This window comes from Rasamsonia emersonii (genome assembly GCF_000968595.1).
Source record: "Rasamsonia emersonii CBS 393.64 chromosome Unknown ctg1118621762210, whole genome shotgun sequence".
NCBI lineage: Eukaryota > Fungi > Ascomycota > Eurotiomycetes > Eurotiales > Trichocomaceae > Rasamsonia > Rasamsonia emersonii.
Window position 1 is genome coordinate 1 of NW_013562608.1, and position 12,402 is coordinate 12,402.

General features: G+C 48.0%; 6 protein-coding genes across 6 annotated transcripts; 2 read left to right on the forward strand and 4 right to left on the reverse strand.

The window, feature by feature from the left end:
• Positions 1-10: 10 nt before the first annotated feature.
• T310_9775 (Uncharacterized protein) lies at positions 11-423 on the reverse strand (the record flags this gene model as incomplete). The annotated part of the gene is made up of 2 exons (XM_013467767.1): positions 11-110; positions 182-423. Coding segments are annotated over 2 exons (342 nt in total), but the record flags the coding sequence as incomplete, so codon positions are not given.
• Positions 424-1,055: 632 nt separating this feature from the next.
• T310_9776 (Uncharacterized protein) lies at positions 1,056-2,379 on the forward strand (the record flags this gene model as incomplete). The annotated part of the gene is made up of 2 exons (XM_013467768.1): positions 1,056-1,574; positions 1,645-2,379. 2 exons carry the CDS (start codon positions 1,056-1,058, stop codon positions 2,377-2,379), a joined length of 1,254 nt encoding a protein of 417 aa, XP_013323222.1.
• Positions 2,380-4,320: 1,941 nt separating this feature from the next.
• T310_9777 (uncharacterized protein) lies at positions 4,321-4,828 on the reverse strand (the record flags this gene model as incomplete). Its single annotated transcript, XM_013467769.1, has 2 exons — positions 4,321-4,549; positions 4,596-4,828. The coding sequence occupies 2 exons, from the start codon at positions 4,826-4,828 to the stop codon at positions 4,321-4,323; spliced, it is 462 nt and encodes a 153-aa protein (XP_013323223.1).
• Positions 4,829-6,431: 1,603 nt separating this feature from the next.
• On the reverse strand, positions 6,432-7,690 carry T310_9778 (UMTA methyltransferase family protein; the record flags this gene model as incomplete). Its single annotated transcript, XM_013467770.1, has 5 exons — positions 6,432-6,882; positions 7,103-7,113; positions 7,336-7,446; positions 7,502-7,595; positions 7,683-7,690. 5 exons carry the CDS (start codon positions 7,688-7,690, stop codon positions 6,432-6,434), a joined length of 675 nt encoding a protein of 224 aa, XP_013323224.1.
• Positions 7,691-8,870: 1,180 nt separating this feature from the next.
• On the reverse strand, positions 8,871-9,338 carry T310_9779 (uncharacterized protein; the record flags this gene model as incomplete). The annotated part of the gene is made up of 2 exons (XM_013467771.1): positions 8,871-9,208; positions 9,317-9,338. The coding sequence occupies 2 exons, from the start codon at positions 9,336-9,338 to the stop codon at positions 8,871-8,873; spliced, it is 360 nt and encodes a 119-aa protein (XP_013323225.1).
• A 2,294-nt stretch (positions 9,339-11,632) lies between these two features.
• On the forward strand, positions 11,633-12,402 carry T310_9780 (isp4 a membrane oligopeptide transporter; the record flags this gene model as incomplete). Its single annotated transcript, XM_013467772.1, has 2 exons — positions 11,633-11,885; positions 11,981-12,402. Coding segments are annotated over 2 exons (675 nt in total), but the record flags the coding sequence as incomplete, so codon positions are not given.

Consider the following 12,402-nt stretch of genomic DNA (forward strand, 5'->3'; position numbering starts at 1 on the left):
AACAACCTACTGCAGTCAGATGTTCAAGGGCGCTGACCTCTCTTTGTGACGTTACCCTCATGTCCGGCTCTGCCTGCCTTGCCCTCGCTTGACGAGACTTGAATGCTGTGCTGAAGTATGGTATCCTAAATGAAACCGGTTAGGCGATGAAAACCGTGGGCCTAAGACCAGGGAAGCATACTGCATCCGAATCTTAACCACAGCCTCTTGGGTTGGATCATCAATACTCGAACACACAAAGACACCGCGGGCTTCAGAGGCCATCATACACTCCTTGACATCAGATTCAGTAGCGCAATCTTCACTTTCAGCAAGTTTCCGGTTGAGCCTCCATCTTGATGGGTGGGGTTCCCCAAACGTGACTTCAGATCCGATCCACCTGTCTTCATCGAACCAAGTGACTCCCGAATGATTGCCGTCCATCATTGTCAACGGGGAGATGAGATGCCATCAAGCGACAACCGAAGGCTTGTGTTGGGCTCAAGAAAAGATTATGACGAGCGCAAGGGATGCGATTGCCTCAATCTTGGCACATGCTCAAAATCGACTGTACTTATGGGTAGGAGTTCTCATTTACTAACCGCCGAGGAAACTCATGGGGCGGCTGCGCAGACCTCCATGGGCGGCTAACCTGAGCAAAGGCTTGTAATCGCGCTACGATTGGACCACCTTTAATCTGTATTTTTTAGAAAAGATGCCCACTAAAAGCCAACTCAGCGCATCTAGATCCAAAGGGAAGTGCTAACAGCACAACCTGTTTCATCTTGAACCTATAGGAGCATGCTGGCAAGAGCGTTGGGTTACTTCTCAATCCAGGGTGGTCGTCTGGTCGTTTGAGGGAGCTGTTATGGCTGTTTTGATTGAACATGGTTGCACGTCGTGCATCTGATAGCGCAGCTCTCTGGGCTTCGTCAGTGATATTATATTTAGTTCTTAGCTTCTATAAAGTCTTCCAAGTGCGCCTCTTCAATCTCGTTTATCTGTCATCCTTTCTTGTCACACTTTCTCTCACTACATATACACTTGTATTGCACATTGAAGCACCAAAGTTCTTAATGGCTCCCTGTAGTTTGACAGGAAAAACTCTCATCCAGCAGCGGATCCCTGACCTGTTAAGCACAGATCATCATACTACATCGGGTTCAACCCACAAGCTTGGCTTCGCGTCAACGTTGGGCTATTGGTCCCGATTCGAGCGAGACGCGCGCCAGCACTTCTTATCGGTCAACTGGAACAGCACCATTCTTGACTATGCCCCAGATGATCATGATGACAACTCATGTCATGTCAAAAATGAGCAACTTTTCTGCGGGGATGAGCATTCTGTGGTTGCGCGGTTTGGCCAGAATGTTGGTCACGTCATGACATCGGTGATCCGGGCTTGCAAGGGAGCCGACATCCGTTTCGGAGATTTCAAGTCAGCCGTTCCTCAGTCAGGTTTCACCAAGGTCCCCGACATTGCCATCATGGATAGCAAAGCGAGACTGCTTTTTGTGGCGAAGCAAAAACGCCTTGGATGCATGACATTGAAGGAAGCGTACAGGAAGCGCCCGGCGACTTTAGGAAAGATCTCGGTGGGACTCAACGAATATTATGCTTTACCCATCTATCAAAGTGCTGACATACTACCATTGCTTAGGCCAGATAGCCAGATACATGTATCTGACCCAGAGCAAGTATGGTTTCCTGACGACCTACGAACAGGCGATCTTCTTGAAACAGGATAAGCATCCAACCAGAAAAGGGAGGTGGGTTCTTTGGCATTCTCCGGTAATCCTGCATGATACGCAGTCGCGGGGGGTACCAGGCCCTAGTGGTCGAGGCCAAGATCTGTCAAACCCTGCCCTTTATCGCCAGAGGGTCTCCCTGAGAGAGTGCTTTCTTTATTTCATTGATCTGGCCTGCGGTGAGAAAACTGCCATGAACACCATGAAACTTAATACCTGGGTCGTCGGACAGGACTTCAAATTTGACCAGCATGACTATGTCTCAGACGAATCCCCTAGTAGCTCATCGGAAGAGGATAGTTCAAAGCCATACTCGGCCCAGCGAGGAGACATTTCCACTAGTCGAGCTTCAACCCATAAACAGGCCCAAGAATTAGCATCAATGGCTGACCTAGAAAGCCTCGCTAGTCGGCTGACTCTCGGAGACAAACCTCAATTACACAGTGAGCTTCCTTGGCAACGCGGCGGTGATGTGATGGTACATTTCAGTGACTCACAGCAGCGATGGTACTACAAGGACAGCAGAGGAATTCGGGTGTATGTTGATTTGTATAAAGAGGAGCGTTCGGATGGTCCGTCCAGAGCCTATTTTATCCAGGGTGGTTATCGTTATCGGGTCAGGCGTGACAGAGGGAAGCAACGGGCTAAGTGACCATTCAAAACTACCAGTTTAGAAGAGAGATCACAGCAGGAGATATGGTCAGTAACGCGAAGACTTCGACACTTCATCCAGGATTGCTAAATAGTCCAGATTTCCGTCATTAATGCCACGATTCGCGATCAGTGGTGCAATTTCAAAACAAGCAAGGATTCTGTACTTCCTAAGTTCTTCAGTATCGATTTTTCAGGATTTTACCCCGATGATTGAGTTTCAGGCTATAAATCTGTCGTAAAGTTCTACGCAAATACGGCCAATGTGTACCTAGTTATTCAAACAAATGTCAGATATCTGGGAAGTGAACTCAAAGAAATTGCTGAAAACGAGAGTAGTTGTACCTTCTCCATATAGTATTTGTTGTCCTTGATTGTGGTCGATATAAGACTCCAAAGTGACTCCCTGATGGCGTACTGGAATACAGTTGGCGACGAAGGAACGGGTAATTCGTATCTCAAACAAAGGTGGTGATGTTTGTTTGAGCACAGGGAACTAAGACGTGATGGCGGTGAAGCCAGTATACTTGAAGGGAGAAAGGAGACTCGATGGTGAGCTGTCACGTGGACATTTGGAAATTCTGTCAGTAAACTGTACACCGCCTTATACACCGCCTTCTGGATCTGAACAATTGAATTTCAGTGTCGAGGCTTATCGAAGGCACATTTTCTGCACCCAGGCGATGCTTAGGCATAGGGTTAGGGTAACTCTGCTGGCCAAGAGGACCTGAAAGAGATTATTAGACAGTCCTAATGGCGAACAACAGCGAGACTTCCCATCGCGAGGCGCTTACAGCGCAGACAACAGCAGTCGGAAGCTGATTTGGCAGACTTACCCCCGTCGAATGAAAGCTTTTTGACTCTGGAACATTGGAGGACTTTGTTCTTGTGGAAATAGGTAGAATTTCCACAAGGCTGACTCATCAAATAAAGGCACAAGTCAGGTCTGTATTGATTTTATGATGGATCGCATAAGCAACTTCGTGAGCCACTTACCTCCGGACTTATGCAGTAAATACGGAGTCCGCTGGTCATTGAGAGTACCTTACTCGGTACTCCGTATCCGTACTCTGTACGGTGGAGCGGGGGCATACTAGCCACGAAACAAAATCTTCAATGCTGACGATCAATATTCTTAACGTCACTGCTGTATCCACTGTTAAGGAATAATCATAACTACTCTGCAATTAAGCTTCTGGACAAGAATTCGTTTCTCTTTCTCACCGAAATTCAACTTGGCAGATATTCATCCGAGTCCAACGATACTGAAGAAAGGACCATCCATCTCATCATTTTCATCCTTTCATCTGGGAGCCCATTTAAGAGTGAAAGCTGACCAAGGGCGCAAATCTATGCCCAAAAGTGCAGTTAAGTAATGCGCCGATTGAATAGTCACGTGGCTAGTCAAATCTTTCTAGGTACTTCTAGGCATAAGAATGCTAGGTACTGTTTGATGATTGCTATGATCGCTGAAATGACTATCATGGAGGGAAAAAAAAGAAAGAAAGGGGCATTACCGAGAACCTCCAAATTGGGTACCTGCCCTAAAGGACTTGATGCTCATGCGACCATGTAATTTGTATGCTTTCTTGTTACTCCACTTTACCTCTCCCACCCCTTCGTTTTTTTTTTAAAAAAAAAAAGAAAAAAAAAAGTAAGAGAAAAGTAAAAAAAGAAAAATAGAAAAATAAAAAGAAAAAAAGTAACATTAAAAACAAGAGAAAAAAATAAAAATAACAACCAAGAACTAGTTAGATAATAAGCCCGAAAAAGTAAGCAGCCGTTCCCGTGGCATGGCGCTCACTATAGTAATCGACATATGTAGATCGTAGCGCATCACTGGCAGTATCCACACATCATCACTTTATCTTACATGCGCTGAAAATCAACGAGAGAGTCCATACAGTCATGAGATAGCAACAGAGCACAACACGTTCCAGAGCTAGTTTCTGTTCTGGGCGACGAAGGCATTCCACGGCTCCTTGTGGGGTTCCTGTCGGAGGTAGGCTCGCAGCTGGGTCTGGGGACGGTGTCTCCTTGACCGGCGGTGTGACGTATTTGCTGGTTGGGGTACTTGATTGATCCATGAGCCTGCATGGATGAAGTCTTCTTCTGATGGAGTCCCAGGAGGATACTGGTTGTGAGTGGTGTTCCAGACGGGAGAAAAAGGCCTGAATGTTATATAGTTAGATTGTTGGTCACGTGAATGGTACATACATCTGGGATGGATGGGGGTGGATAAGAACATACTCGTCTGTTTGCAGGTTCCTTTCCTGGTCGCTGTTCTCGGGAGATAACACAGCATGGTCAACGCTTCCTGAGCTCATCTGGCTGGTAGTAGACGTGGTGGAAGGAGGATCTCCCATAGCCATACCGGACGCGACCTCCTTCCTGGTAGGATAGAGGGAGCTGTTGACGTTGGTAGACGAAGAGATCGTATTGTTGGCCATGACGATGGACACAATGTCTCAGCGTATGTCCAAGATTGGTATGTGTAAGGTCAATAAATAGAAGAGAGAGAGTAAATAAGTTTAAGCAACAAACACAAGGTATATAATGGTTGAGAAACACAATGACGAGGAAGAGACAAAATAAGTTGACAATCATGAAGAAAGAACCACATATTTATATTCTCTTCCACCCAGGATGGGACCAATGCGTTGGCATTGGCATCAACCGGTGACCCTAGCCGTTCCATCACTCATTGCTTGATTTTTTATTGGATACGTTCAGCATCAGATCAGATATACGGATATGTATTGACTCAGGTAGCTACCTAGGTAAGGTACTTGGTGGGCCCCCGGGCCAGGGGCCATCTTGCCCGAGAATCAGTGGATCCATGTGCAACTAACTTAAGATGGTTAGGTACCTAATGTCCGTATGAAATTGCAATCTGACAAATGGTCAATGCTTCCAGGTGGGAGTCAAGGTGGATGCACGCAGTGGATTCAATTTCATAAAAAATGGCCTTTTCTCAGTAATTTTAAGAACAGAAGTTTTTTTTTTCAATCACTTTTTAGTACCTTAGCCTTGAAAGTAGAGATTTTTAATATTAATATTATTGACCTAATATTTGTTTAAAAGAGATTACTTTCACTAATCATTGCACATGCTATGCAATTTCTTTTGCATTAAAGAAAAATGCACTGAAATTTACTGTAATTTCATTTCAAGTGAAAAAATTGAAAAGTTTCTGTCCTAGGCTCAAGGGCAAGATAGCCCAGGTGTGGGTGGATCTGTCGCGGCTGTGGCCTAGCAGGAGCACTCCGGCTAACTCCGTATGACGGAGCAGTTGGCGATTATGTGTCCCAACCACATAATATGATAATCATGTTGCTCCCAAGCGATAATCTGAGCCACAGTCCGCCACCTGGCAATCTAAGACCTGGTAGGTACCCCATGGAGCTGGAGGTGGAAAGCCTGACCTCCTATTCAGCGAACCAATAACATTATAAGTTATTATTCAGCTGATTGATAACCTTATGCCATACAAAGTATCAACTTAGTCCTCCTAAGTCGTCTGCAGCCGCCGTCTGAGTTAGTCTTTGCACTTCTACTATTACTCCACAGGTACGGGTCGATTTTGTCTTTCTTCTCCGAAGTTATTTTTTATTACTGGAGAGACATCCTGAATTGATAGGATCGGAAACTGCTGTATCTAAGAAGCTATGCTAACAGCTTTCTTTGGGTCGTCTCATGGGACTCTTGCCATGCAGAGTATCGAGAGAAGAAGATAGAGACAACCGAGTTCCATCCACAGGCTAATTCCATCAATGCACCAGAGCTCAAGCAGTTGGTTTGGGTTCTGGTTTTCTTCCGTAGACAACGTAGCTTGTGACAGTCAGCAGTCGTATTCAGCGGGGAGTCAAGAGGACCAGCGCGCTTACACTTTGCTGTAGCCATGCAGAGACTTGTCCCGGAGCTGCTCCTTGACAAGTGCCAGATGGATCTTTGCCGCATCGGGCTCCCATCCCAGAACTTGCGTGTATACACGCAGACCATAAGCATCAACAGCATCAGGATTCCCGACATAGGCCCATCTTCCAAGCTCTTTTAGTTTGGGTCCTTGGGCCATGGCCCGAGTGGCACCACATAGACACTTTCAGTAACATCTTCAAATCCTGTCTCCTTGATCCAATCCTTCAAATTGGGAGCAATGTTCATCTTCCTTCCAGTCCTGTTCCCGGCTTCATGTAGGTTTCGTAGGTATTGCATGTACGGCGAATCATCCTTAAGGGTGCTATCATCACTCCATGCCCAGACATCGATTTCAACAGCCTCAAAGTATCCATTGGGCTTTAAATGATTATATGCCTTGCGAATCAACCACTTCCAGTCCTTGACACTCCCTGCAAGTGTCCGGGCATGGATGAAATCGAAGTAGTTTTCATCATAGATCCAATCTTTCTCGAAATCGTCAACAACGAACTCGAGGTTTGGAGGAACCCACGCAGGCTGAATGGGACTCAAGTCATTGCCAATAACACGCGCTGAGGGGAATTCGCTGGTAATCCGTAAGTAAAACTGCGCAATTCTCTTACGGGGAGCAGTTTTCCTGACTCAGCGATATCCATTGCCCAGATTCCTGTGCCCGTCCCCAAGTCCAGGATCGCTTGCGGTTGCTTGATGGGAGCAGCGAAAAGTTCTCCGTCAAGGATAAGTAAAAACCTTCAGAGGATCAATAATCATTGGAAAACAGCCCGTTGTAAAAGGACGCGACTCACATGTGGTGCACCTGTATTTCTAGTTAGCAGTCACTTTTCTTGCGGAGAAGCCTGCCTCTATGATACCAGGTCAAGACGGTCCTGCTCAGTATCATCATTGGGCATTCTTGTTATCACAGTTAGCTAAACGGTGTCGCGTGAACCTGGAAGGCTGCGGGTGATGGTACAAGTATTTTCCCTTTTCAGTTCATATTGTCAGCGAGCTGGACAATATATTGAGACAGAGACCCTACCTGGCTATAGGCATGGTAGCGTCGTCCATTCTCATACTGATAATTCAACACACTTGAGGCGAGAGAAGTAGTATCGGATCGTGCCGCTTCTTCGTAGGCACTGAAATCATCCTAGAGTTCTTGGTGAGAACGATTTCGGGGACCACCGGTTAAAATAAACTCCTACATCGGCAGCAATTCCTTCAGCGGCGTTGAAAAATTGCTCGCCAGCACGCTGCGGGGTGTTCGAGGACTGGGCCGTTTCTGCCATGTTTTTCTGTCTTTGAAGTAAAAGCAAAACAAAGCCGTTGAAGAATGCGATCGAGGCCCGTACGATGGAATACAGACGCTCCGAAATGCAGGCTTACTGACTCATGATGAGAACAAATTCCGGGTGGGGAGCCAACAGCTATTTATCGGCTGAACTGACAGTAATTAACCGCCTTCGATGCAACAGAACCCATTGGATGTGACGAGCGTGCAGATGCAAGTCAGTGAAGCGGAGCACAAAGTTTCTGAGAACGTGGCTAGAAGCAGTTCATGTTTGCCTGCCAAAGAGTTATTGGCTTTATAGCAGGCTGACAGTGTTGCTTGCAAGATCTCATTGGCTCATCCCCGCTGCTTCTCATTTGGAGATTAGCGCCTCTTCGAGACTTCCAATCGTGCCATCTTCCATCTTCATCATGGAGAATCCATGTAGCCGCCTTCCACATATCTCGCATAATCAAGCAAGTCTTTGGTATCCTCTATCAGGCCGCTCTTTCAAGGAACCAAAACTTGCGAGTGTTTTTTTCCCTTCGCGGAGGAGAGTCGTGCCGCAAAGAAAGTTGTCAAGCTCGTGCCAAAATCGATGGAGTGCTGTAGCGTGATTCGGAAGCACTGTCAGATTTCCCCGCTAAGCGATCGACGCAAGCGACCAGTTCTAGGCAACGGGCTAGTGGGGATAACAGACCAGCGACGCAAAAAACAAAAAGCCGATTGGCCATTGATTTGTAGGTCATATCCGACGGAGTACGGAATGAATTCTCCAGACAAGTTCGAGTATGGATTATTAATTTCAATTGCAGTCCTGCAACTAAACCAGATGAGCAATCGTTAGTTGTTTTATAAAGTGATCCCTCCATCGACGGCTTCTGCTGCGTTTTGCATACTTCAAGCTGCTTGCACTCGAGCTCTCCTTTCCTTCCAACCTTCGAAAGGCCAATTGACACAAAGTCTACCAACTGAGAATACACTGGGAGTAGATGCGGGCATCAGATGAGATACCCTATCTTCTCCAGCGAAGAACCCAGTTTCCGTTCACAACAGAATCAGCCGGCCAAACGACCATAGGACAATGCTTCTATCAAGGATCAAGCAGGATGGCCTGTCAGTTCTTTTGCATACAAACGCTGAGCGGCTCACCTATCTGCTTCAGCCTCGAAACAGGAAGTGGCTGCAGACATCTCGGAGGTGCAAAGGTGTGAGAATTGCTTCCATTTCCCAAAAAGACTGAAGAGAATGATGGTAATCGGTGTAGGTGCGCCAATATCGGGGTTACCCCTTCATCGACTGGCTCACATCAAGTAATACCGCTGATGTTGAAATAGGGAACAAGATCGAATCAGATTGGCTTCAGGAAGGGGGATTTCGTGGGGCTGCCTAAACATCGAATACACCACTTTCTGCTTCTTGTCGACTACATCTTGGATTCCGTTGTCATGGTCCCGCCATTGACGACCCCCGCCAGGGACGTACTTAGTTTCCACGACATTGATTTCCAGTCGCTCTTTTGTGCCGTTGATCATGCAGAGAAACCACTCCCAGGGGGCATAGGCATACATCGTCTTCTTTTCTGATTTGTCGCCAAAGACGACTTGATCGCGAACGTATCCCTCGTTGCGACGATCACATACTTTTTGACATCAGACATAGCAAATCATTTCGAGATGAGATCAACCAGCCAAACGGCTCGCATTCGTCGACTTGAGAAACCAATCACGGGTCTTGTTGCCATACTTACGAGTCAAGATACATGTATTCATGATGGGAGAAATGATTCCCTGGAAACCTGTATTCATTCCATTAAAAATCTGGAGATGGCGCCAAACTAGAATCTGGGGTGAGTCTAGGTAAAAGTCGAAGTGAGACTCATGTCATCCGCACGGAGCAAAAACTGGGGTATTGAATGCAGCAACCGGCACCTAGAATAACTGCAGTTACCGTTCTGCAACATCTGACGCCTAACAGCGAGCCGGACAAATCTAAAACTTGACCTGAACCACGCCGGCCCGATGCAGACAGCGATGACCTAGATCCAATTAAGAACGACGTTCTCCATAAGGATTGTGTCGAGATGACCAGAAACTATCTCGAGAGACTTATAATACCTGAAGATATGCTGCCGCAGCTCGAAACACTGTATTATCAGACGTCTTTAAGGTAGTTAGTTAGCATTAGCGTTGGGTTTGAAAATGATAAACACATAGCGTTACCAGTAAATGGCCATCCATCGTTTTCAGTGATATCCAGCCTCTCTTCCGGATCAGGTGACTGACCGATCGTCTTGTCGGACAATGACACCAGGGTTTACGACCATGGCTGGTCAGTCTGTTAGTTTAAAGTCTAGGTAAACAGTCTCACTATTTGAATCCACTATCTAGTATTATCCTCATCCTCATCGCCTTACTGATTATTCTCTGTCTGAAGTTGCATAGCAGCTTTTCTTTTACTAGGAGCGCTCTGGTTCTGACACAGAGGTCACAACGACGGCCATCGACAATATAAGACTCCTGAGCCACACGCGTCGCAACCACCCCGAAAACGACGCGCAGGGACTGCCCCGGAAGACGTTAACGATTTTGGTCCCAATTATCCTTCCTCTCTCGAAGATTCAGCGAGGATGGTCGTCGAGATAGAGCGTGGCAAGGCGATGATAGAAACGCTGAACAAAATAAGCAACACGCTGGAGCAGAGAGAGAAACGTGTTGCAGAACTTGAGGCTCGGGTGGAGGCACTCACGCGAGTCGTAGAGATGCAGGGGGAACTCTTCCAGGATGTATCAGAGAAGTTAGATACAATTACGGAGCTCATACGTGCTCGCGGAAAGGAACCCAACTCTCAAGCGAACTAGCTGATCAGGCTGAATCAGAGTATCGTGAGCGGATGGAGTATTATTAGGAGGAGTGCCTGAGATACCTTACTTTCTTCCATGGAAGCAATTGATTGATCATGTGTCAGCCACGTGCGGCGCCACCGATCGAGATCTGGGTCACGTGCGTAAGTTCCCACGACATCAGATTCGTTATCGCAGCCATTGACCCCTGGACTGTAGACTTTTAGTCATTGTGCGACCAAGATAAAGTCAAAACCTAATGTCTGACATATTCCTCTGACACTGCGTAATTCACAATATTAGTTGTACGACCGCTCTGTTGCCCCTGCGCGCATATCGGTCGAGTTTCGATGGAACTACGCGGCAAAATTATTCCGTAGATGAGATGCGGGGATTAGAGGCGTAGGAATCGTCCAATAGAAGATGGTGGACTGTATACCAAGCTCCTGATGGCAGAGTTTCACTGGCGCCGTGTGGGCCTAGCGAACTTGGCTACAATGCTTGTCGTCGATCCCCCACCGACCCCGGAGAACCAGCAGTCTGTAGACGACCGCTCTCTCATCGACTTTTTATCGAGCCCGATCAGCGATCACTGATGAATTACACAGGACGGGCTCTCTGAAGGCATCCCTGTCAGCAGGCACGGACTGTGAAAGGGTCAATGTCATGGACGAGTGCGACCCATCTCCCTGGTCGTCGCCATCGCCCCGGTTCTTATCACCATCATGGCCGGCCAGGTGGATCTAGCGCTATCTCAGCAGCCAAACCACCCCCGACTGCGCTTGCGCAGGTCTGGATCATACGCTCCACAGATGCTGCCGCCATTGCAACCACCAATCATGTGCAAAACATAATCACCGTCGTTGTTCGACGTTGCACCGGTCCAAGCTGCAGCGAGATCAGCCAGCACCAACTCCAAACGGTTGCTACTCACCTGCCGCATTGGTCGTGGTGAATACCCAACCAGAGTCCCTGCAGCGTCCGGAGTTCTCCGCAGTTGGTGTCCCTCTCTCTAGCACTGCTGTCCTTATCGCGCTGCTCTGTTTTGACTTCATCACATGGTTACCAATTAATTTACTGACATGACCGGCGTCGTCTAGTAGGGGGTCATTGCGCGCGTCGCCGTCTTGCATACATAATAGCCCGCTGCGTGCTTCCCGTTCTCCCGCTGAGCAGCTCTGCAGAACTGCGACTTTTCTCTTGCCCTTTGCTTGACAAGACAAGATGGCGACCCCAGAAGCAGAGGTCGAGGGAGTGGCGCGCGTTGACGAAAAGAGCTCCAGCGACCCCGAAAAGGTCTACTCACTGGAGAAGGGCCCCCAGGACGATGTCAAAACCGGACAATCGCCCGAGCTCCTCCCCGACTACGAGAACTCGAGCGACGTTGTCGGCAGCGCCGATGATCTGGTTACCCACGTCATCCAGGTCGAGGATGATCCGAGCATCTACCCCTGGACCTTCCGCATGCTGTTCCTTGGTACGTGCACCCTGGATGTGCCTAGTATGAGCAGCGTGGTTCTGACACGCGTCGCAGGTGTTGGCCTGTCCGTCTTCGGTGGCGTCCTCCAAGAGATCTTCTACCGCAGGTCATCTGCGTCTCGCAGGTCTTTTTGACCGTCATCGCCTATGTCCTTGGTGAGGGCATGGCGTATGCCATCCCTCGTCGCGGTTGGATTGGACGCCTTCTGAACCCGGGGCCGTTTAATGCCAAGGAACATGCCGCCATTGCCCTGATGGCCTCCGCGGCATCTCAGTCGGCTTTGGCCACCGAAGCGCTGGCCGTGCAGCAGCTGTACTACGGCGGCTACCCGAGCCATGCAGCCGGTGTGTTCATCACTTTGTCCTCCCAACTCATCGGATATGGCATTGCCGGCTTGCTCCGTGACATCATTGTTCGCCCGACAAAGATGCTCTGGCCGATGACCCTCCCGATCAGTAGCTTGCTCGAATCTCTCCACAAGAACAAGCAGCAATCCAAAGCCCGGTTGAAGGTT